General features: G+C 31.7%; 2 protein-coding genes across 7 annotated transcripts; both read right to left on the bottom strand.

The window, feature by feature from the left end:
• LOC109608859 (broad-complex core protein isoforms 1/2/3/4/5) lies at positions 1-27,979 on the bottom strand. 6 transcript variants are annotated; one of them, XR_007547072.1, is made up of 9 exons: positions 27,405-27,978; positions 26,348-26,549; positions 19,638-19,823; positions 18,768-19,008; positions 18,484-18,700; positions 18,076-18,374; positions 16,644-16,694; positions 4,778-5,059; positions 4,460-4,582 (listed from the first exon to the last, which is right to left on the bottom strand). XR_007547072.1 is itself a non-coding variant. In XM_020025412.2 (8 exons), the coding sequence occupies exons 2-8, from the start codon at positions 26,531-26,533 to the stop codon at positions 4,248-4,250; spliced, it is 1,515 nt and encodes a 504-aa protein (XP_019880971.1). In that variant the 5' UTR covers positions 26,534-26,549; positions 27,405-27,979; the 3' UTR covers positions 1-4,247. The 6 variants fall into 6 exon arrangements, 5 of the variants coding, with proteins under 5 accessions (XP_019880971.1, XP_049817700.1, XP_049817702.1 ...); XM_020025412.2 differs by lacking the exon at positions 4,778-5,059 and having other exon boundaries at positions 1-4,582; positions 27,405-27,979; XM_049961745.1 differs by having other exon boundaries at positions 4,577-5,059.
• LOC109608820 (co-chaperonin GroES-like) lies at positions 236-535 on the bottom strand. Its single transcript, XM_020025369.1, has one exon. It carries the CDS (start codon positions 533-535, stop codon positions 236-238), a length of 300 nt encoding a protein of 99 aa, XP_019880928.1.

Consider the following 27,979-nt stretch of genomic DNA (forward strand, 5'->3'; position numbering starts at 1 on the left):
TTAAAGTTTTATAATTTTTATTAAACAATGATAGTGACAGTGGCCAATTACAAAAATTTTAATTTTGACTTGTTGGACAAGTTCATTAACAGAAGATAACTTTGCCCAAAAATACCGAATTAAATGACGATAAGTTTTTTGGACACTTACTTTTATAATTTGATGATCAGTGTATCAAAAAGTTGCTACACATAAAATTTTGGAAGTTTATATAAATCAAAAAATTTCAATTTTTTTAAACGACAGCTAAAATTTCATTGTCCTTGTGCAAGTAGCACTCCTTTCCATCGCATTTTATTTTCATACCGCCAATATTCGGGAAAAGCACGTCGTCCCCAGGTTTCAGGCACATGGGGATGAAGTTGCCCTCGTTGTTTGTAATTCCTGTTCCAACAGCAAGAATTTTTCCAGTTCTGTACTGTTCTTTCTGCTTGATTTCTGGTAACATGATGCCCCCAGAAGTCACTTTTGGTGCTTCCATCTTCATTATTAATACGCGGTTGAGCAGCGGAGTTAGTTGTTTAACTGCATTCATTTTAATGACTAAAATCAACTAAAATCTCAACGACAAAAAGTTTGTGTGACAACGAGTTCATTTGTTTAATTAATGCGTTCGTCAGTTTTATATAATATAGCTTACTCTAATTTTATCTAATATTGCTTATATTACATAGCTTACTTTAAAAAACTACTTACCTTTTTGGTTTTGTTTTATTATTATAAGGAAAATAAACGAGTACAATTAAAATTTTAATCGTTTTATTACACCAACAATCATCATAATATATTCATAAGTTTTTAAATAACAAAAGTTATTCTTAATAATAAAATTTAAATAAAAATAATTCCTAAAATTAAGATGGAAGCATTTTGTATGATTTTTTAGTGGCTAACTTAAAAAAATCCCACAAGCATATGAAAATAATAATAATTAGAATAATAATAATGTATTTACAAGGAAAAAGTAAACTGAAGAAGTACCCAATAAACCGTTTGCGCTTAAAAAAAAAAATTATACACTTCTTTTATTCAAGTCTACATTCTACGGTTTCGCCGAAAATGGTTTATAAAACTATATATTCTTTGTTAAACAATTTGACATCTATTTATCAGTAGAGGGGTAGATTTCAATAATTCGCTTTTTAACGGGAAATGGCAGAATGTAGAGTGAACAGACATATTAAGCATAAAATTCTAAAGCTAATGTTTTCTCTTAGTCTACTTACAATACAATATAAGTACATCTGTGGGTTGTCTGAGTATATTGAGGTATTATAGTAATTTGTCGTCGCTTGTAGTTTTTTTTCATTAAACAGTATGTGTTGTACTGGTATCAAGGCATCTTGTTGCTTATATGAGGGAACGGAATATAAAGAAACGATTCATTCCTGATGGGGCAGTGCATATTTATTCTAAAATCTTTCTATTTTTTTTTCTTTACCAATTTAACCTCATTTTCCATTTAAAAGAATTCTGGAATAACTACAAGTTATTTAAAATATCAAAAAACAGCGAATACACGTTTGGTCAAATGTCTTTGTAAATATATATTTGCTTCAGCAATTTAGTGCCCTTTGTGTTGCCTTTGATTAATTCCAAAATATACTCTATAATTTTGTACATTTCAATTGCCACAATTAATAAAAATTAACAAAAAATATTTTTTTTTGTATTTATTCCATTCCTCCTAAAAACTAAATCCAAAAGCGCTGTGCGTGTAACCAAGGCAATGTCATTTGAACTATTTTGCAAAGTTCAAGCATTGTAATAATAACTTAACTATATTCGAATAACAAAAACAATAATATGTAATCAATAAATTCATTTACAAGTTGCACAACGGATATGTGATGAATTTTTTTTCAGATATGTTTCGGATGAACAACGTAAATCATGTATTTTATTTTGGTTATTAAAACCATTGATAGTTTCCGATCTACAAGTAAAAAATAACTTGAAAAACCATTCAAAGATTTTAACGAGATTTTGATGTGATGTGTACAGTTTTATATTGTTAACATTGAGCAATTCCTTGGTTTTTGATTCCACGAATATGTTGAAAAGATTAAATTGGTATTAAGATTGAAAATTGTACATTTTAACACCACATACACTACTTCTAAATTCACGCCAATTTTTTTTCCATCGGTAACAAAATCTACAAATAGTATTTGCACAGACCAATATTAGAAAGATAAACTTTAAAATGTATATAATTTTTTATAAAATATCTAAATTGCTACCTACCAATTAGGTACAAATTTTAATACTGTCAATTTTTCTTCAATATATATAATTTGCTTCAGCACAATTACTATGTATCTTGGCATGAGTAGATAGATATGCAATTTTTTTTTGTTTTTAACAAATTGATATCGTTAAACTTACCCTAAATACTATATTTAAATAACAAAAAATGTACATAACCAGACATTTTGATGTCTACGTTTATAATTTTAATAATTTTCATGGCACGTTTAAAAAAATATCTTGCATCTTTTCGAAATAACTAATTTTTCATATTTTTAAATTGAAATGTCTTTGGTTGAACCGTATCACAAACAAACTAAAGAAATAAATAATTTTAACCTAATCAGACAATTTTTTTGTTTAGTCACAGCACTAAATATACAGTCAAATGTATGCTTACGGTTGCCGAAATTGGAGAACCGTGCCGTTCAGATCGAAAATAAATTTTAACGTGTATTTCGTGACCGATCAGTGGACAATTGTCCTAAAAAATTAACCTAAATCACAGCAAAAACAAATTTTATCAACAAAATAACAATAGAAACAAATAAATATATCTATATCCAAATAAAATAAATTTTAACTAGCCAAAAATTCGAGTTCGCTTAGCGGCCTCTTAAATGCGGGACAATTATCCGTATACCGGCCACGGCCAGATTAGCACACAGATTAAGTGAAACCAATCCATTTTCCCTACAAAATACATAATAAAAAACAAATGCAATAAAGATTGGCACATCATTATATACAACAATAGTAAACCCTGGAAAGATATGTAATTGTGAATAAAGTCACAGTAAAATGTCCTATAGTTTTCTTCATCCAGAAACTATCTAGAGAAAATATCAATAACATAAATACATACATAACACTAAAACGTTTTTTTTTTCTTCAGTAGGAGCTGCTCCTACAAAATTACATACTACAACTTGTTTTAAGAAAATCACATGAGCAATTTTACTCGGAGAATTTATCACATTAATTAATGCATTCTAGAAACCGACGTCACTTCACCATACCATCAGACTATTTTTAGGCCTAGGCTGGTAATCACTAATTAGATATTTATCACATTTGTACTGGGCATGTTTGATTTTGTTCCGTCTGTTGCGCTTTGATATTTTTTAAAGAGCTACTAGTTCCAGCAATTCGTAGTATGTATAAAAACCCTGAAAACTACTGGCAGTTTTACGTCGGAAGGTATTTACTAGATCTAGTTTAAAAAAAAATCGGTTCAAACGTTAGGATGGAATTAGATTTTGTTAAATCCTACTAAGGATTAGATTGTGCGTGATTACTTTGATTTTTGGAATTTACGGTGAAGTTCCAATCGATTTCACAAATACCAACGCACAGCTAGGGCTTCTTGCCAATGTGATAAATAATCGAGATGGATTTTTTAAGGGCAGTTTCGTAATTAGCCGCCGGAAGAAAAAAAATAGTCTGTCCTTTTCAACTTCTGTTGTTTGTTTTGAAAAAATGAACTCAATCACAGTAACACTGGGAATGTCTTGCTTGTGTCGTCGAGGAGGGCAGATCACGTCACTGACACTATCAATAGCAGTAGAAGTGTAGAATATAAACATCAACAACATCAACACAGCAGTGAAATGATATGGGTTACTCGAAGGGATATGTCTGTGTATATATGCGATGGAGTAAAAAGATGCATATAAAAACTACGTAGGGGCTCTGTTTGCTTATTTTCATGGGAGATTTGTACTTGCGGTTTACTGTTCGAATTGATTTAGGCCGATTGAGTTGGCAATAGTTCGGTTCACACGAACTCTCCAAATTGACACGGCACTCTTCAACAATTCTTCGTGAAAATATCCCGTTATCAGTTTAAAATCATTGACTTGGATAAATTGAATTGTAATTTGAAAAACAAGTGATGAAAGAACGTAGAAATTCGAAAGAAGTTGTTAGAGAATACAGCGTGAAATTTGAATGTCAGAGTGAGGAACCGAACTAATGGACAGGTCGGCTTCGGAGTCTCACTGTAGTCGTGCTGGCGGTTGCTGGTGTACTGGAGAGACGGCAGCAGCGGCCGTAGAGGCCCCGAGCACCGTCTTGATGGCGGTGGTCTTGAGCAGTCGCTTGAGCATACCGCTGGAACCCCTGTGTTGGAGGCTCTTGTGCGTGGTCAGGGAGTTCTTGGTCCGGTACCGCCTGTGGCAGAACTCGCACACGTAGAGTGTGTCGGACTGTTCGTGCTTGTCCTGGAAGTGGCGTTTAAGGGAGTAGTAGCAGCTGAAGGTGCGCCGGCAGTATGGACACTCCTGCGGTTCGTTGATGCCTCCGGAAGTGGGCGGGGGCATTCGTACGGGCCCTGTAACATCACAGGGCTGTGGAGGTGGCCAAGTGGAGGGACACGGCACACAGCATGCAGGCGGCAGGTTTTGTCGGCGGCAGCAAGCACAACTCTTTACTACACAAACAGCGGCGGTAGCGGCAAGCAGGGTGGTGGTGGTGGTGGTTGTGGTTGGTGGTGGTGTGGTTGAGGTGGTATTGGGGCTTTGGGTACCTGAAAGCGTAGTGGATGGCGTTGGCGGCTCAGGCAACTGCTGGGGCAGATCAGGCTCTGGCTAAAAGAGCTTAATGTCGATGTCCCCCGGCCGCGACTTGTGGTACGTGTAGATGTGCGTCATTAGCGAATTCCTCGAGCAGTAAACGCGTTCGCAGATCACACACCGGTATTCCTCCTGTCGCACGGCGTGCTTGTCCGCTATGTGACGCTTCAGCGACGCCTTCGAGCACAACACCTTGCCGCAAAGCTGGCACGTGAAGACTTTCTTGGGTGACGCCCCTGCAACAGCAAAACCAAGCTCGCTCTGGTACCAGTCCGCGAAGTGTGTTGCCACCAGCAGATATCATCCTCTCTATCTTATCTATCTTTAACACCACTACTCTTTATATTATCAGTAGTGGTTCGTGTTTTTATCTCTCTTTCATTCTCTATCTATCTATCTATCTTTTTCCGCTGCCGCAGCGCCATCTACTTGACCGCACACTCGCGATCTGCCCTCGCGAACTTAGTTATTACTGCCCGCAGTTACGTCACACAGCCATCGAAACCACCGGTAACCAGCCTTTGGGCCGACCCTCTTTTATCTCTTTTTTATACTCATTTGCCATTAACATTTATTATTAATTGTTAATTTCAGCACAAAATATCATATATTAAAACACATCAAACCAATTTATGATTTAACCAAGAGATGTGATTTTTGATATCGGGTCCTTTTGAAATTTTTTGAAATAGCTACAAGGTCATCTAATTAGTTTAAATATATTAAATATTAATTAAATAATGTCTTTGCTGAAGAAAAATATTACAAGATGAACGCATCCAACATGTTGAAAAGAATTTCAATTTTCATTTTATAATAAGAAACACAAACAAATTACAAACTTTAATAAATTATAACAACTAATAAAATAACTAAAATCCTATAACTAAGTCAATGTTAATTTTTTTATAATATTTTACTTCATATTTTATGGCTGTATTGAACAAAATTATTCATAATAAACCTTGTAGCTTTCACCCTTTGAAAACAAACACAATATCAACAAATCACTAGTTTTACCCTATTACCTATTCTTTCAATCAACAATATCAATCAACCAATTTTCCGATCGCAGTAACATCTTCAATCAAATCTGTAACGAAACAGATTCGTTCTAGATTCGTTTGGAGATTGAACTGCACCGACATAGAAAATTTACTACTCATGCTGCCACATGACAATAGGCTATTGCGCAAATTCCAAATCTATACATAAAACTTGAAGGTGTAAAAAATATTATCGCGACAGCATAGTAAACACATTTAACAGGTATTATCCCCTCAAAAAGACATACAATTAATTAATTAAGCCAATGATTAAAGCTGCAAAAGGAACCCAAAAGCAAATTTTGTACAAAAGTTTCAAAACAGATGAGTTGCATTTCACAGTTGGAACATTTTTGATTTTAGACTGAATATTTTTATTGTTAATTGTACACCTGTTAAGTGTTTTATGTAGAGATCCAACTCAAAACTTCACAGTACTGAACTAAAATGGTCGCCTTACCTGAACGTTCAAAGATATTGGTCGATTGAAAGAACTTTAACTAGAATCCAATGACAAAACTAAAAAACAAACATCTGAATGTAAGAAAGAGTTTACTGATCGAGTGTGCGGCCCTGTGGCTATGCGGTTTCCCGAAAAATTGATGAGAAGGAACTGATCCACTGGTGGCAACACATTTGTGTTGATGGGATTTTTTATACACAAACACACAATGGGGAGTGGCATTAAGATCGAACGAGAATTCAACATTTCTTGAGTCAATGTAAAATACCCGAAGTATGTTGAATTTATTTGGCAACATGAATTATGTTTTCGTGTATTTTCGTTGCGATCAAGTGATATTGGAATTTTCGGTCGACCTTAACTGGCGTATCTAAACAAGCAAAATAAAACCCAAGCAGCTTTTTGCAAATGTAAAAATATATTTAAACATAAATAAAGGTTATACAACAGTACATAAAATATAATAAATATTGCATAAAACAACATTTAACATGCTCAATGCAAAAAAACTAATAAGTTATTATTATACAGGACTAAGTCGATTTCAGTAAATAAATGGGGGTTTGCCAATCTTGTGTAACTATACTTTTTATTCAATTTTCCAAAAAATAATAAAGAAGACAAAATGGTAAATCAGTCAAAATATCAGTCTTAAGAAATACCGCAAAATTATACTAATTTCAGTCTTCGAACAAAATTAAGTCCTGCCTCTCAGTACAACAAGTTATATATAAAATACAAAAAGTACACTAAGCTTTACGAAAACAACGTATAATAAAGCCTCCTCTGCATCAGTCCTAACAAATCTTTCAGACCCTCGCAAGCTTCCGAAAATTTTACCCAAAAATATAAATTTCTATCACATGTACTTGTTTTCGAAAGTCACAAAATTCATATATGGATTATTAAATTTAATTGGAAATTTGGTATCCGCCATAGACTTTAAGCACTATGATTTTCGTCCCAAAACATTAATGTAAATGTGCCGCAATTAATAATCATCATATATCTTGATTCTGCATCCGTTAATCGAACGGACCAGCTCAAACGAGTGACATTCAAATCTAAAAATATCAAAAAATAAAATCTTTATTGCACGCCATTTCGGAAGCCAGCGAAAGAATGGCCAACATCAGTATTCCTATCATTGCTAGATAAATAAACATATATTAAATCTATTTTCAAATATTATATAAAATCCCTTTCACCGACTATATTATAGAAAAAGGATGTACGTCCTTATAATATTCTAGGCCGTGCTGGTTTCCGGTTTGCCATTTTCACAGAAAATAAAAAAGAAAAAAAATCAAATTTTTAACACCCAACAAAATATCACAGAGCCAAAGAAAATCAATCCAGGGAAGCCGGAACGCCAGCAGGACCGTGTTTCAAATAAAAGATCGCCGCGTCCACGTTCCGAAAACAAAGTGCCCGGTCCAGCATTTAATAAAAATTTAATCTAATACGAATATCACATTCTTCGACGTCCTAAATTTTAAAAATCACAGCCTAGAATAAGTTGATTAATACTTTTTAATTACTTCAAGATTTCACACGTTTTCGTTTTGATTATAACATTTCGCACCGTTCTAATTTCAGTCTGGTAGAGTATCGGCCAACACGCAAAACTGCAACATTGAACTTTTGCTTTTGCCAGATATCATGTGTAAAATGGCGGTCAATTAATTTGGTGATCGAATGAAGAAGTTTTGTATGGAACCGATGATCTAGCATATTGCCAATCGCACGCTGGACCGTCCGTTGTTTCCGAACCGGAACGAAAGAAATACAAAAAATATATATATAAGTCTACATATACATATACTCATATTTTCAACTGCTTGACGAAATGCAAAACTTTAAGGGCGGGGGCTCAAAGGTGATTGATTATAAAATATAACAAAATCTTCACTATCACTAAACTGGGTCGGCGTTCCAATTCGAAATTCCCGTCGGACGACCAGACCAAGCAGGAAGATTCGCATTGGAAGGCCCGCGCCCATTGGTTAACATCGGTGGTCGCTACGGTCGCTCTATAGGTCATTTTTGCCTGCGATGGTAAATGCTCCGGTGGTTGTTAAGCGAGTTTAGAGTGCGGAACACTTTGTTGCATAATATGCAAACGGCATTGTTGAGTGGCTGGAGGTGTTGCTGCTCCTTGTGCCTTTTCAGGGTCAGTTTGGTGCTGAGCAGCTTCCCGCAGATGTCGCATCGGTGGCTCGAGATCATAGGTAGGGGTAGGCTAGACCTCTTGACAGCTGTCCCAACCGAGAACAATGAACCACGAATTAGCCCCCGCACTTATCAAAGTCAAGCATGTCTTATTTCTATTGATTTTTTTGTCTTTTCAGTTTTACGTTTTTTTAGGAACCATTGGGTCACTACAGTCTGTGAACACGAAGTAGGTTTGTTATGACGCGGTACTTTTCACACAAATCAAACACAAAACACTGGAACAAATACTAATGCACAAGTTTCATATGTCGCCACTGCAGTTGTTGGAAACTAAGGAACAAAAGTCTTATGTTTTTTTATTCCTTGTTATAATAAATTCATAACAGTAGTATAAAAACATACCTTGATAAACTGACGATGAACAGTAGTTCAGAAAAATAAAGGTACCTAATTCGTGTATCACTTCGTGTAACTCCCCCAAACTATTGATCCTGTATAAATTCTAGGCGTTATTTAAAAAAAAGCATATCGTACACGGAAGCTTAATCAAACAACCGCTCAATTGAACTGACAATGAGTTTGATGCAATAACATTAAATTGATTTCAATTTTAATTCTAAATATACATTTTGAATTGTTATTGCGCACTCTGCCTTATTATTATTTACACGCGAAAATCAGATAAAAGTATTTAAAAAAATAACAAACTATATGCCTCATATATAAAATAAATTAAAAAATAGTCTCAATATAAAACATTTTGTACGTTTCAAACAATTATTTAGCCTTTCGTTCCGTGATCACGCAACAAATTGTTGGATTTTAAAAAATATTTTATTTTTAGTCGCATATAACTGTACCGGTTTTCATACTTCCGTCTATTTATTAACAAAATATGGTTTACAAAAACAATTTTATTTTATTGTTAAATATGATTTGTATTTTGTGAAGCGCATCACATTTTTAACTTAATTATTCTTTATTCTATTTCAAAATCGCATTTACAGCAAAGATGGAAAGTTAATTAAATTTAAATGCCTTAAAAGTGTATTTGTTTTAATAAGTGTTACTATTTTTATTCACGAATAGGAGTTTTATTTATTAATATTGTATATTTTCAAATTAAACAAATACACATTTTGATTGTTTAGAGTAAAATTATGCCAAAATTATTATTAGAAATTTAGATATTTTATATGTATTTGTTTTAATAAGTGTTACTATTTTTAATCGCGAATAGGAGATTTATTTTTTAATATTTTATATTTTCAAATTAAACAAATACATATTTTGATTGTTTAAAGTAAAATTATTATTAGAAATTTAGATATTTTATATGGATTTTTACATTATTAAATAAAGGTTAAGTTGTAAAATAACATATGCACTATAAAATTCCTTTTAATTATAAATATTTTATTAGTTTCACAGAGTATAATATTAATGGTATAATTGTACCAGTATTATATTAGAAATTTAAAAATTTTTAAGAATTTTGTTATTAAATGTTTAAAATTGATTGAGATTCTTGCTATAACTTTTGAGATATTATATTGTATAATTGATGTTTTATGTTAAAAATTAAAAAAATTAATGCATTAAAAGTACTTCTTTACTGTATTTAAATTTGTTTCGTATATATTGGCAACAACTATAATAGTTATTAAAGCAAGAAATTAATAATTGTTATAATTATTGTTAATATGTACGAAACAAAGTAATTATTTATTATTTTTTATATTGAAAATTTATATGTTTTTATAGCATTTTACGTTTTTAAATAAATAAAATTGAAAAATATATAAATAATTTAACATTTTAATATTTAATATTGATTTTACTTAAATTAAGTGCCTTAAAAATGTATTTATTTTAATGTGTTTAAGTGTTACTATTTTAAATCTTGAATATAAGATTTATTTTTTAATATTCTATATTTTTAAATTGAATAAATATATATTTTATTAATTACTCAGAGTAAAATTATACCAAAATTGTGGTATTATTAGAAATTTAGATATCTTTTAAAATCATTATCATTAAATAACAGTATAAAATAATTTATATTTTCTATATATATATTTTTATACTATTTTATTGATTTTTCAGAATATAATACAAATTGTATAATTGCACCAATATTACTATTAGACATTTAAATATTTTTAAGAATGTTTTAAACTGAAAAAGATATATACAATTTGTTACCAGATCTTTGTTAAGTTATTATATTGTATAACTAATGCTTTATTTAAAAATTTAATGCATTAAAAGTACTCCTTGCTTTAGTAATTGTTACAGTTTCAACTCTTGATTAAAAATAAGATATTTTATGGGGCCTATTGAGAATTTGGTTACGTAATTGTTAGAGGGTAGAAAACCGACAAAGCAATATGACATATTGAAAAACGTTTCCTGATCGAATTGTTGCGTGACCCTAACAAAAGACCGTTCTCCTCGTAATCGGGCGTGTTCTCGTCATCTCTCACAAATAGAACGAGTGCGGCGCAATGATGTCCTCCGCCTTGATGTTCTTAACGTTCCTGTGATAAATGCTCTTGTGGTTCCTCAGCGAGTTAAGGCTGCTATAGACCCGCTTGCATATGTTGCACACCGGTTCCCTAGAGGGGCGCATGTGCACGTTCTGAATGTGCCGCTTGAGGCGCGTCAGCGACGACAGGCTTTTGTTGCACGGCTGACAGCGGAAGTCTTCCAGGCCTGTCGGCAGAAGAATTGCCACAATTTAGCGCCCTCCGTGCCCAACTTTTACGTGGTTTTTGTTGCTTTTTACAGGTTTTTGCGTTTAGGTTTTTTTTTTTGTTAAACTGGCCCTGATTGTTATTTTTTGGGTGGCGCGCCGGATATTTACAGTCGTCGCGGTCGAAAGAAGAGTGGGAACAGATGTAAATTCAGTCACTGGTAATTTCAGGATTTGAAAGACACAATGTTGACAATAACAGCGACGACACCTTGAACAGGAATGCGTCTTTGGACAATGTCCATTGGGCAATGGTGGAGTAGGTTTTGTTTTCAAATGTGAGATTTTTTTAAGTGAATGTATCACTGCCGGCGTACTTGTCATAACCAATTCATTAAGAGGTTACTTTCTAATTTGTCAGTGTGCCATGATTCACTTAAAAAAATTGATTTGAAAACAATGCTTATTTTGTCGTTGCCCACTAAACATTGTCCAAAGACTGATTCCTGTTGGTTAACCTCGCCTTCTAGTTCTTCTGCTATTGAAATTACCAACATTTTCATTTTTAACACTTTTATATCAATTGTTACATCACGAATGTATCCTTCAAGATATATATCTAAACACCCTGTATGTATCTTTAAAGAGAAAAATATGAATTTTGTTTATTAGTCTCCAAAATAATACTTCAGAATAGGATTCAAAAGTTGAAAATTAAAAAATTGAATTTTTTTCTATATATATATTATATAAAAATAATTGAAATTAAATTTCCATTTTAGTTTTTTTAGGTTTCAAAATACATTTCCATATTTTCGTAAATCCTAACTATTTTCAAAATAATTTGAAAATGTTTTCATGATTAAAACAATTTCGAATTATATACTTTAAAGATATTTTTCTGAAAGTGTTTATATTTTTAAATAATCAATTTAACAAATATTGAATATTTAAAAAGAATATGTAACTCATATTTAAACAATTTCAATTAATGAATTTTATATTTTTTTTCTTATTTATAATGTCCAAATATAATAAATAAATTTTAATATTAATTTAATATAAATTTTAATTTAATTTTAAATCTTTTTACACGCTATTGGGTTTTAATGTATTTAACATTATTTTTTTTTAATTTTTAATCTTCAAAAAATATACTAATATCTTTAGAAATGATATTTTTTGAATACAGTTGAATATACTCTTTTCAATATATAATTGAACTAATTTTTTTCAGGTTTCCTTTTAAAGAAAGAATATTTTTTTAATATTATAGTTTTATAATGATTTTTTCATTTTTTAACCATTTTTGTCAAAAAAAGTATATAGAACTCAAAAATTCTAAAAAATATTATTAATACATAAATATTTTATTTCGTTTTCTCAAATACCATTTTTTTTTTAAATATTGCATATAAAAAATTATATAGATAGTTTTTCATATATTTATATTATTTTTTGTTCGCATCGTATTGGAAATTTATTAGAATAAATATAGAAAAAATAATGAAATGAAATAATTTATAAAATATTTCTTATGAATTTCAATATTATTTTATTTTTTTTTAATTATAGTGCCAATTACTCAGAAGAAAACTAGATTTTGTTTGGACATCTGAGATTATTGTATTTATTAAATTTTTATCATAAATCTTAGGTTTTCTGATGTTACATTTGTTCACACACTCTATTATTCCATTAAAAAGTTTTTTCTTAATTAGTTCAATAAATTCGAATTGTATCAGTGGAATTTAGATAAATATTAAATTTTTATGCCCACCACAATTTGTGAAATATAATCTAACAAATCAAGAAATAATTAATATATGTTAGTCGGAATGCTTTATACATGTGTAATATACAAGCTTTTATATTTAACTGCGTTAGCAAATTAAAAATTTTGAAAAACAAACCAAAGCATGTTTAGCAATGATATTTATCAGTTTTATTCAAGGTATGAATGACATCGCTTTATAAAACTTCCAAGGCTTAGCAAACAAAAATAAACACAAACTTTTATTATATCAACAGAACTTAATAAATTATACTTATATGACGAATTGCGAAATTCATTTCCGACTAATTTTATACATCGTAATCCTTTAAATAAATAATAATTGCATTGTTGCAGACAAAAAAACATAACCTTTATCTTTTTTCCACTGTCTTCAAATAAAAGATTATTCAATTGCATAATTGCATAATTGCATAAAAATGATGATTTGCGACGAACAATCAAATTCGTTTGAATGGTACACCACATAAATCTCCAAATATGACGGCGGCAAGAAGGAAATGATAGAAAATTTGCAAAAGTTTGTCGAGATCACATTTTGAGATCGTGGGCGTCCGAAACCAAACACGAGAGATGAATTGGATCCATCCTTGGTGGACGATCACTCACTGTTCGTTTCGGAATCGTTAACCGATGATCAATCAGCCTTTTTCGTCTTTTTCTTTTGGTGATAGTTACAAGTGTGCACGACCAGGCTGTTCTTGGTGCGATAGCACCGGTTGCATATCGTGCACCAGTACTCCTCCGTCTGCGCGTAATGCAGGTCTTTCACGTGACGGCGCAGCGTGATCTTGTTGCGCAAGATCTTCCCACAAATTTTGCAATCTTCGCCGAAAGTGCGTGTGTGGAGATCGTCGGTCGGTTCACCTATGGGTATAGAGAAAATAAACGGGTATTAGTTGACTGGTTCGCGTGCGGCACGGTCTAATTAACGGGCTAAACAAACTGAAAACTCAAAACGAACGAAAATAAGCTCTTTGTCAGTCAACTAAAACAATTTATTTCCTCTATAAGCATCTAAGTATAAGTGTAAATAAAAATACTTATGGGAAAATTAAAATAGGTCATACAAACCATCATCGTGATGTGCGAGCACCTTACTTACTATCTTTTCGAACTCGTTAAATGCAACTTTCTGCTATTTTCTTAGTTGTATCGAAACGTAATTACTTAAGTATTGTGCACGGATTAATATTACATACGAATTTAAATCGTATGTTAAAAAATCCTACAAGATTAATGCTGATGATGAAGTACTCTAATTGAAACTAACTATGCTATAAATACTGATGTAGTATAATTTTCTATACTAACTAATCCAATTACTTAATAAATCATTTAATTAATTATTATAGTAATTACAAATTATTAATTTCTAATGTTGAAGGAAATGTGTAATAAATTATTATTGTATTTGTGAATTTAAAAGTATTTTAATTATTTAAATTGCTGGAAAAACTAATTAAATATATATTCTAGAATTTTTTGTAAATCTAGAAATTTTATTTTATTTTTTTTTTAATTCATATTTTTAAAAATTCAAAAAATTATGTTTGATAAGGACAACTTTTCTAATAGTTTAAATTTTCAATTCAGAAAAAAGAATAATCTAAATAAATAATTAATTTAGAATAACAGATTTATTTTTTTCAATTTACAACAAATTATAACATCAATAACAAATAAAAATCTGGAGACATATTTAATTAAAAAAAAAATATGAACTAGTCTAATCTATGCTTAAAGATTGTTGTAGTATATTTTTCTATATTAACTAACTTAATTATTTAATAAGTTATTTAATTAATTATTGTGATAAATGACAAATTATTAATTTTTAATGTTCTAGGAACTGTGTAATTATTATTTATGAATTTAAAATTATTTTAATTATTGAAATTGTTGGAAAAAACTAATTAACAATAAATTATAGAATTTTTTGTAAATCAAGGAAATTTCATTTTTTTAATTCATCTTATTAAAAAAATGATAAAAAATATATTTTATGTAACATATTTTATCTATTATCTGATAATGATAACTTCTGTAACTTCATAGTTTAAATTTTTAATTCAGAAAAAAAAATTTAAATAAACAACTAATTTAGATTAACAGAATTATTTTTTTAAATTTGCAAGAAATTATATACAACAAAAAATCGGTACTTATTTGAAAAGTAATATCAGTCAAATATTTTATTTACGTGGAAAAATTCCATTATTATATTACATATTATAATTAATTAATTAAAAATTTTAAAATTAGTTTTCAAATTTAATTATTTTTTATAAAATTTATTCATTTATCACGTGATTAGAAGTTTAATTTGCAATTATCAATTAATGTTTTTATATGAATAATTTGAATAATTATATAGTAGTTAAAATAAAAATTAATGCTAATATTATTTAATAATAATTTTAATAAGTAATAATTAATATAAATAATAATAATTTAATTATTAATATGGTGTAAGTTATATTTTACCAAATTGATATTATTTTTAAATTAAAGTTCTCATAATGAAGATATAATAATAGGCATATTAAAATTTTAAAATTGGTGTACTGCAATATATCGTTGTATTTTTAATAATAATAATTTACACATAGTGGTGAAGCTAACAAATTACACCTCAGTGATCACAACAACATCTAACTACAAATAATTAATAAAAAGTTAAAAACAAAAATAAAAACTAAAAAACATCTCGACGAAAGTAAGGCACATGTTTGCAATTTGTAAACCATTTTAACCTTCCGTTTAACAACATCAATTTACACTTATACGTCTAACAGTAACACGATTTGTATAATTTACAAAACTTTTCCAAAAAATTTTCTCATTAAAACTGATATTGACATTCGCAAAAACGTAAACGTTGTTCGGGCGCTGTACGAGTCGAAATAGATGACGCATTTCTGCAAATTTCGGCGGTTGGTTCCGTGCAATGTTATTTAAAATGTTTCAATATGTTGTTCGTTCAGCGATTAATTAATAAACTAGTCCAGATTAAAACGGCAATAAAAACACAATAGGGGACCACATACGTATAGATAAATGTGTGAGAGGTCAGCATATTTTAAAAACATTTTTATAACAATTCCACGTTTATCTTTAGCGAGGATGTGGCAAATAGCAACACACTTTTCTCAAATTGGATCCGTCGATTCTGTGATCTCTTTGCCACTCGCGTATTTACAATTAACCTTTGTTTTTTTGCTATGGCGGATAAATTATTTCTTATATCGGTTGGCTTCCCCAATTAAATAATAAAACAAACAAAATTGTAAATAAAAAAACACAATACAGACCAGGGACAAAAGAACAGAACACACAAGTTAAGAACATTCCGTACATAACATATATTAGAGTTTTCGGGAAACCCTCAAAAAGGGAAGGTGAAGAGAAACACATAGACACACATAGAATTTATGTACAAAATCTTGAGGGTTTCCTGCGCCGCCGGACCAACGTCGAACTCCCCGACGTTGTTCCAGCGGCCCGCTTTGGCGTCGAACACTTTGGCGAATCGAAATTTCGGAAAATGTTCGCTAAGACACCATGTTTACGCTGTTTAAATGGAATTTAAGCAGCGCAATGAGGAAAACTAGTGAGTGTTAAACAGAAAACTTCGTCTTACCTTGCGATGTGCCGGCTAAGCTGTCGTTGGTTGGCAGAGATTGATTTAGACCTGGAAGAAACAGTACTTAAATTTAATAGCAGTTAACACCAGTTAACGGTTAACTGCCTAGGGCCTTTCAAATTTTTACGTCTGCCTCCACCCCCACTAGGAGATACTTGTTAGTCGAACGATCCGAAAGGGTTAACTCCCGATGGGAGATGTCTTTGTTAGTAAAAAATTTGAAAGGTTAGATGATGCGGCAATTTAAAACGAGGTTTATTTAAAATTAATGTCCCTTGGCATTCATATTCATGGGGCTTTAGTATTCGTTACAACGGTGAGCTAAATTTTGTTTTAATAAAACGAACGTATTTTTGTTGAAATGGCACAGAAATCTTTTTTATCACTCAACATTGATGAGAGTAAGAGCTAAATCCAGCTCCAAAGTTTTACAATTGGCAAAATGGGGACAATTTATAAAAGATGGAAATATTAAAATATATTCAACAAATGTAACAAATTAAATTAATTTTATGAAAAATTATTCTTTTGGAAACTTAAAAATTGTATTTTAGTATAGTAATTGTTTTAAATTTTTCATTGAGTTTACTTGTCAGATTTTATAGTCGGATAAAGTTACGATTATAAAAATTAAGAACATTAATCCTAAAATGTATGAGCATAAAAATATTTCAACGTAAAAATAAAAGTTTCAAAATATAACGTTACTTTGAGGTTTTTATATTTACTTATGAATACATTTTATATAATACTATAAACAAATTTAATTTTTGTTGAATTCTAAGTCTATTTTATCTTATTATATAAGTTAAATATATAAAATATGATATATAAATTTGCGACAATTTTATTTGCTCTTCAAGATTTAATACATTTATTGACTATAAAAAGATGAATTCTGAAAATTAAAACTGAACTGAATTTGGAATTAAAAAACTGGTAGCTAGAAATTAGCAGATTCTAAATCTTTTATATGTATAATATACAATATAATATATTATTATATTATTTGTTAAATGTAATATAAATTGATAATTTTTTGTTAATATTGTTTAATCGTTTTAATATTATTAATAAATAATAGTAATGGTAATAAATATACTACATACTATATACTATAGTATACTTAATTTTTCAAAACTATATACTACTCAATTAATTTGTTTTATGAATATATTTAGGAAATAAACTTTTCAAGACATTTTTTAATTATTTTTAAAAATAAATATTAATTACAATAGGCAATAATTTAAACAAAAGTAATTAGAAATATTTTAAGTAATCATTAGTAATGGACTTATTGTCAATAAATTGTATACCAAAACTGATAAATTAAGATGATCAGATGAAAAAAAAAAAAAATGATAGGAGTAGGTACTAAATTCATAAACAGAAAGAATAACTACTACGAACAACGTCATTTACTAACCTCCGAGACTCGATGGGTCGGCAGCCAGTGCCGCCATGCTGAAATTGAAGCCGCCGGCCGCCGTCGCGAATAGCTTGCTCTCCGACGGCGTGAGGTACGGCCCCATGGGGCTGTCGTGATCGTCGTGGTCGCCAGCCGAGCTGCCTCCAGAATGCGGACCCTGCGGCAGGTTTGTCGGACCGTTCCCGGCGGCACCGCCGCCTCCGGCGTCCGCGCTGCTATCCACACTGTTCTCGTCCTGATTGGTGCTGCAGAGAAGCTCCATCGGTTCGTTCTTCACGGCATCTTCTTCCTTGCAACTGTTGGAAAAGAATGGGACGTTTATAATTTTGGCGAATGCGCCGCGATTGTAAGACAATATTTACGACTGGTAGTTTAGCGTCGAAAAATTCTACTGGCGGTACTCACCGAGAATGAAGGATGGGCGAGGGTGAGCAGGGCGAGTTCTCGCGTTCCGTGCTGCTGATGCCGTTGCCTTCCACCTCATTTTTGATATTCGAATTGAGATTGAGTGCGTTGAGTGCGTTCAATGCATGGTTCTTCATGGCGCTCGGCGAAAAGTCGGCCGGTTGCGTTTGAGGCGGGTGTGTATGCGACAAGTTCAATTCATTATTGTTGTTGTTGCCTGAAATTGAACGTCTACTCGTTAACAACCCCGTCTTTGAGCAGGAGGCAAGGGAAAACGGTCGTACCTATGATGTGTTCCGAACGTACTCTCTTCTGTTCCGACTCGGGATCGAGCGACATCCGTCTCTCTCTCCGGTTGTGCATGGCGGCACGTCTCAACAGCTGGTTGACGGTGGCGCCGTGGGGCGGCGATGTGGGAGACGTGAAGAGCGCATCTTCCACCAACTTCTCCGTGAAGCTCGGATGGTGGTGGTTGGTCGTGGGTGTAGATTGGTGAGATCGTACCAGACTTTGTACTTGGGCCAACTGAGTAAAAAATTTGTTCATTAATAAAATTGCCAATTTTATTTACTTGTTTTACGAAAATGACCAGTCCCTAGTAAATATTATATATCTAATTAAATAGAAACATTAATTAATATTATATCTTAAAAAATAGTAAAAGTGGTAATTTATAACAAGTTTAAAACGTTACATTCTGTATCTTAATTTGTTGTAATCATTATTTATTTGAACTGGAGATAATAATTTTACGTAATTATTCAAAGCCAATCAATGTATGATACGCTAATAATTTATCTTTATTATTTAATGATACAACTAACAATGATAATTATATGTAATAAATCATTTATGAAATTTACCATTTAGAATAAAATTAAATACGAGTTAAAAAATTAATGGCAAAAATTAAAAATATAATGTAGAGCTTAAATTAACGTATTTATCATCGACTACAAAACAAACTCTTCATTACCAACGACAAAAGAAGAGAGGTGAAAAAGGAGAAGAACCGTAAGGTCCCGATGAAGTAAGAACGGAGCGGGCTTCTTGGCGGAGGACCTTGAGCCGACATAACAGTACAACGTAAAAGTGGGTGAGGAAAATGGGGCCGCGGCGGCGATGAGGAAGAGGGATTCGTCGTCGTTACTCACTTGATCGCGGTCGTCCGCTTGTTGCGTGAGGCCGCTGACGCGGAGCACTTCCGCCGTCTTGAGGAAGGAGGACAGGGAGCGTTGGTGCACGTTCACCTCGCCGTGATAGATGAACTCCACCAGGGCGTGCAGGTCGGTCCACGCCACATCTTGCAGCACTATCACAGGGTGTTTGCAGGGGGTCGACTGAAACAATTTAGAAACGTTAATTTTATTCTTTCATTAACAAAATTTGTTAACAAAAATCAATGCAATATTAAACAATTATTTTTTTTTTTAATAAAATACCAATATATTTAAAAAATAAAAAAGTACCAAAAACTAATTTTACTTTTTTATTTTATTTGAGAATTTTAAGACAAATTTATGTTTTGTTTGAGACTAAATCAACTCAATAATTAAAAATATAAATAAAAAATCTAATTACGAAGAATATGCATTTTTAACATGAACAAAAAATAATTAATAACATGAATATTAAAACTTGAACTTGAATTATAAAAATAATATTAATTTCAAGTTAATATAATCTGGATAAATAACATAGATAAAAAATGTCAATATAAAAATAAATATTGTAGATAGATCAAAATATCATTGATAAGAATTATTTTATAACAAACATTAGAATAAAGAGTAATCATCTGTGCTATTTTTATAAAAATCTTATTTTTCCATTCAATTTTTAAACTAATAAACATATAAATCAAAATATCATTATGAATCAAACTGATAATCGCTTAAAATAATCGTTGGATACAATCTATTTAGATTAAAAACAATATGGGAATATGGCTGTTTCAACCCTAATAACAAATTAGAAAAATAGTAACTAGTAATTAAGAATATTTTGATCAAGTCAAACTAATTTATTTTTTTCAATTAGATTTTTTTTTGAAAAATAGTACTTCGATTAGTTTATCACAAGTTTTGGAAGAATTATCCCTTAATTTAATTTTGAAAGATTTTAAAAAACATCAATTTAAAATCTGTCATAAAATAATTTGTAATCATTTCATTAGTTATCAAATTTTAAAATTATGAAATTAATGCAAAATCATCCATGAAGAAGCGATTTAAGGCAAGTAATAGTGACGTGACACAATAAATTAATTGAATTGCGAATAGAATTGTTCAAAGTCCAAAAATCTAATAAAGTAAATAATAGTTATCTAACAATCGTCGGTTTAAACACACTACTACAATAGCTGCATATCTTATCTTAGAAGAACGCTTGCTGAAAGCACACAAAAGCATTGCAAAACATCTCGCACATCCGCCGATATCGATAAATTTTCAGACGGTCGTGCTTTCTGGTCAGTTCCTTAAACCGTCTTCGACGTTTGAAAACAACTAACGTCACGAAAAGTGCACAAATAAAATAGGCAGGCAGACAAACAACTAATCGCAACAATAAAACCTGCAAATGCAAAGTTCGACGACACGACAAGACGATAATATAAAAAACACCATAAATATTGTATATTTTTTGAGTAAACATTTATCTAGTAGACTTGGGCAACCGCAAAAACAAATGTGGGTTGGATAAATCATCGGTTAATTTCGCACCGGATTTCTGACGATGCACTTTTACGATAACTGCCAAATATATATCATTTCGAAATTTTTCCTGATATTTTCAGTCGATCCAGTTCTCACTGGCCATTTTTAATGATTAAATTATATGGGATGCACTTTGTATCGTTAGAACTATTGGACAAACACTCTTTTATATATTGTTTATGCAACTTTTAACCTTGACTTTGTTATTTTCCATGTCATTGATCTTATTTGATCTTGTTTAGGATTGTGTCCAGGTAAAATATGTGTTTAGAACAAAATTCATAGGTTGTAATGTTTTGTTTATTATAGTCTGGTTTAATGGGAATAGTAATTGCACAGTTCTCGAAAAAACAATAAACAAAGTTGTTTTTATTGTTGCAAGTAAAAATTGACATTTGAACAAATATGGAATTAACTTATTTTGTTTTATTGAAAACTATTGTTAACTTTTAGGATCAGAACAATGGATCATTTTTATTGAAATAGGTTTAATGTTTTACACCAAAAGTAGAGTGAGTGTTTATGAAAGTTACAATTCAAATTTTTGAAATTGCCCATTTTATTTATGTGTGACCATTTGTTATAGACATTTAAATTTTTTGATTATGCACTGTATTGTGCAAATATTCTCAAAAATTGCTCAATTCACAAAAATGTCCAGGGTTATCGGTTATATTTCGATCCCCCCTTCTATTATGTGAATGTGTACAGAATTATTAGTTATATTTGAATTTTATTACAAAAAATTAAATAAGTTTGTAGTGAAACATTCAATAAATATCATAAGATTTTTTCTAATAGAAATTCATGATATTTTTTTGTATATATTCAATATTTTTTAATTTTAAGATAATTAATACTAAATATTCAGTGAATGATGAAAGCCTCCCTCATCAAGATAGGCTAGATTCAAACTGAAAATACATCAGGTTTATTTAATTATTCTTTACAAAAATAGACTAGTTTCTAAAGTTTCAGTTAAATTACTATTAAGTATTTAAGTATTTAACTTATTCGTATATGTGCACGCCACTGGATTTTAAAATATATTCCTCCAAAAAATATCATAAATATTCTTATAAATTTTATTTAAAATTCTCTTATTATAATAAAATTCAAATATAACCAATAACCTTGTACATCCATCCTTTAATTTAATTTAATTCTCATCATTTCCTTTTAATCCCCTCCACGAAACATGTCATTTTTTGCAGCGACTGCCTCAAGAAACGTGCGACAAATTGACGGACGTGCGTCTCGCGAAGGAACGGGATGACGCGTCGCCGTCGGACGTGGAACGCGTCGCGACGCCCGTGGATTTCCGCCGGCTTCGACACACACAATTAACCGTAATCCTCCTCTGTCCGTGCTCCGCTGTCGATTGCCCTTGAAAGGGAAATCACCACGGCACGGATTCCGGATTCCGCCACCACACACGAGACTCGCACACACACACACACACATGCACACACACACACGTCCTTGTCCCGTTTCGTGTGCGATTCTCAAGTTGAGACGGGTTTTGCTGTTGTCTCGACTGTTGACGGCCGCAAACGGTTTTCGCATAATTTAAACGGTTTGCGTCCCTCTGTATTTTGTCTAATTGATTGTTTTATGAAAATACTGATTATTGCAATATTATCGTTAAATGTGAGACTTGATATTAAATGACTTGAATGAAACTGAACGCTTTGCTTTTGAAAACAAGAAATCAATACTTGTGCTTTTATATATGTGTAACTGATTGCATAAAATAATGGAAATATATATGTTAGCACAATTTTAGAGAAGACCTATTCAGAAACTATTAATTCACGCTTTATTCTCAAAAACATAGTAGAATTATATAATTGTTGAATTACAAAATTCAACACAATTTTTGAAATGAAAATTTTATACTAAATTTATTGAAATGATTAGTTCTAACAAAATTTGAAGAAAATTATATTTGATTACAATTTATATTGAATTGAATAAAATGTTTAAGTTATAGAATTTGACAAAATTTTAGATAAGAAAACCTATTTCAAATTGTTAATTCGAGCAAACTTTTTTGAAAATTATATTTTATTACAATTTATAGTAAATTAATTACATAAAATTACATATTTGAGCACAATTTTAGGGAAGAAAAACTAAGCATCAACTACCTTAAAATTTTAATTCATATTAAAACTATAATACTAAAATGTAAAATATGTATTTTATATTACATTGATTGTATAAAATAGTTGAATTATAGAATTTAACACAATTTTAGATAAGAAAATGTAATCCTAAGCTGCTTCGAGTAAGTCATTGTAGCAAAATTTTGAGAAAATTATACCTTATTAGGATTTATAATAAATTGATTGCATTAAATAATTAATTTATATACCATGATTATTAAATTATTAATTATTTATGTTAAACTTTTATTACATTTGATATTAAATTGATTGTATAAAATATATGAAATAATTTAGAACAATTTTTATAGCAAAAATCTCATCTTAACCAGCTTCAAAAGTTTAATTTGTGTTCGTCTTTATATTTCAATGTATATTAAACTGAATAAAATATTTACATTATATATATTAGCACAATTTTAAAGAAGAAAACCTCATCATGACTGCTTTAAATAATTAATTCATGTTAAAAATTGGGAAAATTATATTTTATCACAGGAAGAACAAAATAAAAATATGATTCTTTGTTTTATATTATTTTTAGCGCAGCGTTTGTGTGTAATATAACACAAAGAACAATAATCCGAATCTTTATCTTTGCGTTCTCATATTTAGAATATGTTTTATCGTTGTTTTTACTTTGCAAGTTCCGTTAAATTTTAAATTTAACTACAATAACAGCTATAAAGGAAATATAGGGAAAAAGTCTCTTCAGAAAATTCAGGTAATGAGGTAAAAGAAAATTATGACCCTACATTTTCTGAGTATGAATTTTGTTCACAGAACCATTTCTAATTTATCAAATTGTGGAGCAAATAGTTTGGAAAATAAAAAGTACAATGAGAAAATATTTCGCGAAGTTCAGTTTAATACGTACATCTATAAATCTAATGAAAAGATAATTAAATTGCAGTATTGTTTTAGGAGAGTTGTTTTATTTATCGATAGAACATATTTATGTTGGTCACTATTTTAGGAATTGGATTTTAGGATAAGTCTAAATATTCTGGGTCATAGATCAATAATTACATACATATATAGTTTTATTATTATTACGTGATACTTTGAACATATTCCATAGTTTATAGATATATGTTTGTAATGATAAAAATCAGTTATATCGTTATTATTAATAATTTATTTTTAAAAAATAAAAAAACTAGGAGGATTAAGTGGTTATTTAAAACGGTATATTTTATTTGTACTCAAAGAAAACTTTATACAAATAAAAATATACAAATATAATTTGTTTAAACTAATCATCAATTCATTAAAAAATTATTAAAAACTATGGTTTTCCTAATTATTCTAACTACTTCTTTAAATTGTTACAGAATATTAATATTAAATTTTTTTTAGAAGAAATATGAAGTCATCATTCGTTGGGGAATCCCCGACCCACAAGTAAATATTGTAGTGAAAGGATACTAGATTCATTTGTGCATAATTTATGTAAATTTGTAGAACAATCTGGTATGTCAGTATTAAATATACCCAATTATGTGTATAACAAAGTTACAAAAACAGCGAAATGTAAAATAGACAATCTCTTATTGTAAACTCCAGTTCCTTTGTTAAATTAAAACAAATTCGAGTGAAGTGAAACGCAAAGCAGTATGTGAAACTTCCTCCACCACACGCCCCGTGTACCGCCCAAAAAGATTAGCAACAACCGAAAAAAAAAGTAAAATGGCGCCACGCAACCATTCAAACATTCGAATGTAAATCAGCGCAGCCCCTGATGAAATGACGCAAGCGGCGCGTTTGCGGCGACGCTCCTAGATGGCACTACCCACCCCACCGTCCGCGAAATTGTATTGCGATCCGCGAAAAACCCCATTGCGAAACCGATTTAATAACATGAACAGTTTCTGCGGCAGGCGAAAAATCCCCCCGATCCCGTTCACCGAATCCGCTGATAAAAACCGACCAAGAGCAATGCGAACGACGGTTTTCGTTTCGACATATATTTACATGTGTGTTCGAAAACAAACACTATCAACACTAACCTCGGGCATGCCATTTTATAATAACACCATCCGAAAATGGCTATTTTTAATTTTTTTTTTTTTTTGTTTTTGTTATCAGGCCGCCACAACACCGCAACAAATCGGTAAAACTAATTGTCACATTTCGTCCGAGGTCTTTCTTTTTATTTTTTTGTCGACCCAATCAGGTATATTGTTGTCACGGTTTGTTTTCGACTTTGCAGTCTGCAACTCTTCTCTTACTGGTGGATGCAGAACAAACAGATTGTGCTGATTAGATAAAAAAAATTACTAATAAACACCGCAAATATTTAACCGGCTGTAACTATTAATAGGATTTTTTTGTTGGGCAAGTGTTTAACTTGTTATAAAAATGTTAGATCTGATCTAAGACGTGCGATAAAATTCCTATTGTTTGGGTTATGTTAAGAACTTATTTATATTACACGGTTTTGTGCAGTTGGAACGAAAAGATTCATTGTCACATGGTTGTTTGCCCATTTTCGGTGTCTGAGTATTTTTGCAAATATGCAATTGGTCTCGTCCGACTTATTTTATGTAACAATTAACGTTTCTTCAGTTTGGATTGGTTGTGCACCGCCCTTATTATTAACTAGTTTCGCAACTAAGCGAGCTGAACATAATTATATTCGAATAATTTGTTTATCTATTACAAAATTTCGTTTTGCTATTTCATAGTTTAAAAATAAGTTATAATTGAGACTCCAACACAACAACAAACAACTTAATTCAATAACAAAATGCAAGTATGTTATTAAAATCGTTCCGAGTAGAACTTTTCGTGCATTTAAAATCTTGCACATACTAAACATAAACAGTGGAAACTGATAAAAAGTGTCCAAGATTAAATTCAGTCTAATTGCAACAACATGTTTTCCATTAAAATCTCCGGCAACTTTGAACTCTTTCCGACCAAGTGGAAACCGGGCAAAAATACGTTGCTGAAGGCAAGAAAAAAGAAACGACTTACCTTGAGTAGTTCACGGAAGTACGGACTGCACGCGGAAAGGACCACTCGATGGGCCTTCAGACTTTTGCCGTCACAGGCTAGCGTGACGTCCACGAAATCCTCATCGTCCCTTAAATTCTCGAACGCAGATGTTATGCTGCTCTGATAGTTGTTCCAACGCAGACAGAAATGTTGAGTGTCTACCATCGTAACTATGTTTCACCTGCAAAATTGGTTCTATTAAAAATCACTGTTCACACTAGTTCGCGCGCGCGTCTCGTCCACGGTCTTCAATAGTTGTGCCGTTGAAAAAGTGCGTGGTTTTTTACGCGTAAAAACCGCATCTTCGTGGCGAAAAGAAAAAAAAATGGGTAAATAATAATATTTTGGGAAGTCGCGTCCGTTCGTCGCGGTATCGTCTAGGAATGATACGAAATATTTTAGCGGCCCGGCTGATCCGCACACACATGCACACACACACAGACACAGGCACAGACACACACACCGGGCCCGGACGATGATAATTCGCGAATAAACAGTGATAATTTTTAAGGTTTTTCGGCTTCGAAACCGGCGTTTTTTGGCGGGTCCCGAAACCGAAACGAAAATAGTTTTCTATACGGCGGGACGGGAGCGTAAAAAATTTGCCGGATAGTGGATAGATGGAGCGACGCTGACTGACGAAAGTGCGAGAAAAAAAAAAAAATAAAATAAAATAAAATAGACCAAAAGGAAAGGGAAAGGATCACGTCGCCTGCGAGAAGCGCCTACTATGCCAGCCGGCGTCTGCGGTCAGGGACGTTCGTACATTTTCCGAGTTTAATAAACGAACAAAATGCATGTGAACAATGGAACAACGGACGTGTATCGGGTGTCTGGAGTTTTGGTCGAGGAATATTTTTTTACTGGTGCGTCCCGAGTGTCGGTTCCCTGCCCACCAAACTGGACCGGGCGGAAAGCGAGTGTGTTTCGTGTTTTCGGGGGTGGTTTTGTTTACGTACGTACACACACACACAGGCAACGACAAGTAACAAAATAATAATAACAATATTGCTAGAAAGTAAAAAAATTCAAATACCTGAGAGAACGATTGACGGTCATTTATGTGCGATTGTTAACAACTGTTGGTCCATAATTTTAATGAATTTTATTTATTCGGCCGTTCCAACCACACAACAGTTTCTCGCGACGGCGGGCCGCGTTGCACACGGACGTCCCCTTGAAGGCACACTGAGATGATGAAGAGAGGTCCGAGTACGAAACGAAAAAAATAAATAATAATAATAATTGTGTGAACGGGTACGAAAAACAATCCGAAAAAACGACGGCGGACCAGGATGCGGACAGAGTGTTTGGGCTCACACACACGATCGGACACGCGACACCGCAAAACTATACGTCAGTGCTAGACGACATTCGAGCGAATATTAAAAATTCAGGCGCGCAAAAAAATGACGGGACCCGCTTATTCTTTATTGGGACATGGCTATGAGACATCTGCTGTAATAAGCCGGCACTAAAAAATAGTGTGCGTGCCTGCCTACCCCCGCTCGCAGCGAATGAAAATGCGCAGAATAACGAGTACAGATCCGCAATTAAAAATATCAAAATAAAAAAATCGAACTTTACAAAAGCCCCTCTCCCTCTCTCTCT

This window comes from Aethina tumida, chromosome 1, assembly GCF_024364675.1.
Source record: "Aethina tumida isolate Nest 87 chromosome 1, icAetTumi1.1, whole genome shotgun sequence".
In the NCBI taxonomy this organism is placed as follows: Eukaryota; Metazoa; Arthropoda; class Insecta; order Coleoptera; family Nitidulidae; genus Aethina; species Aethina tumida.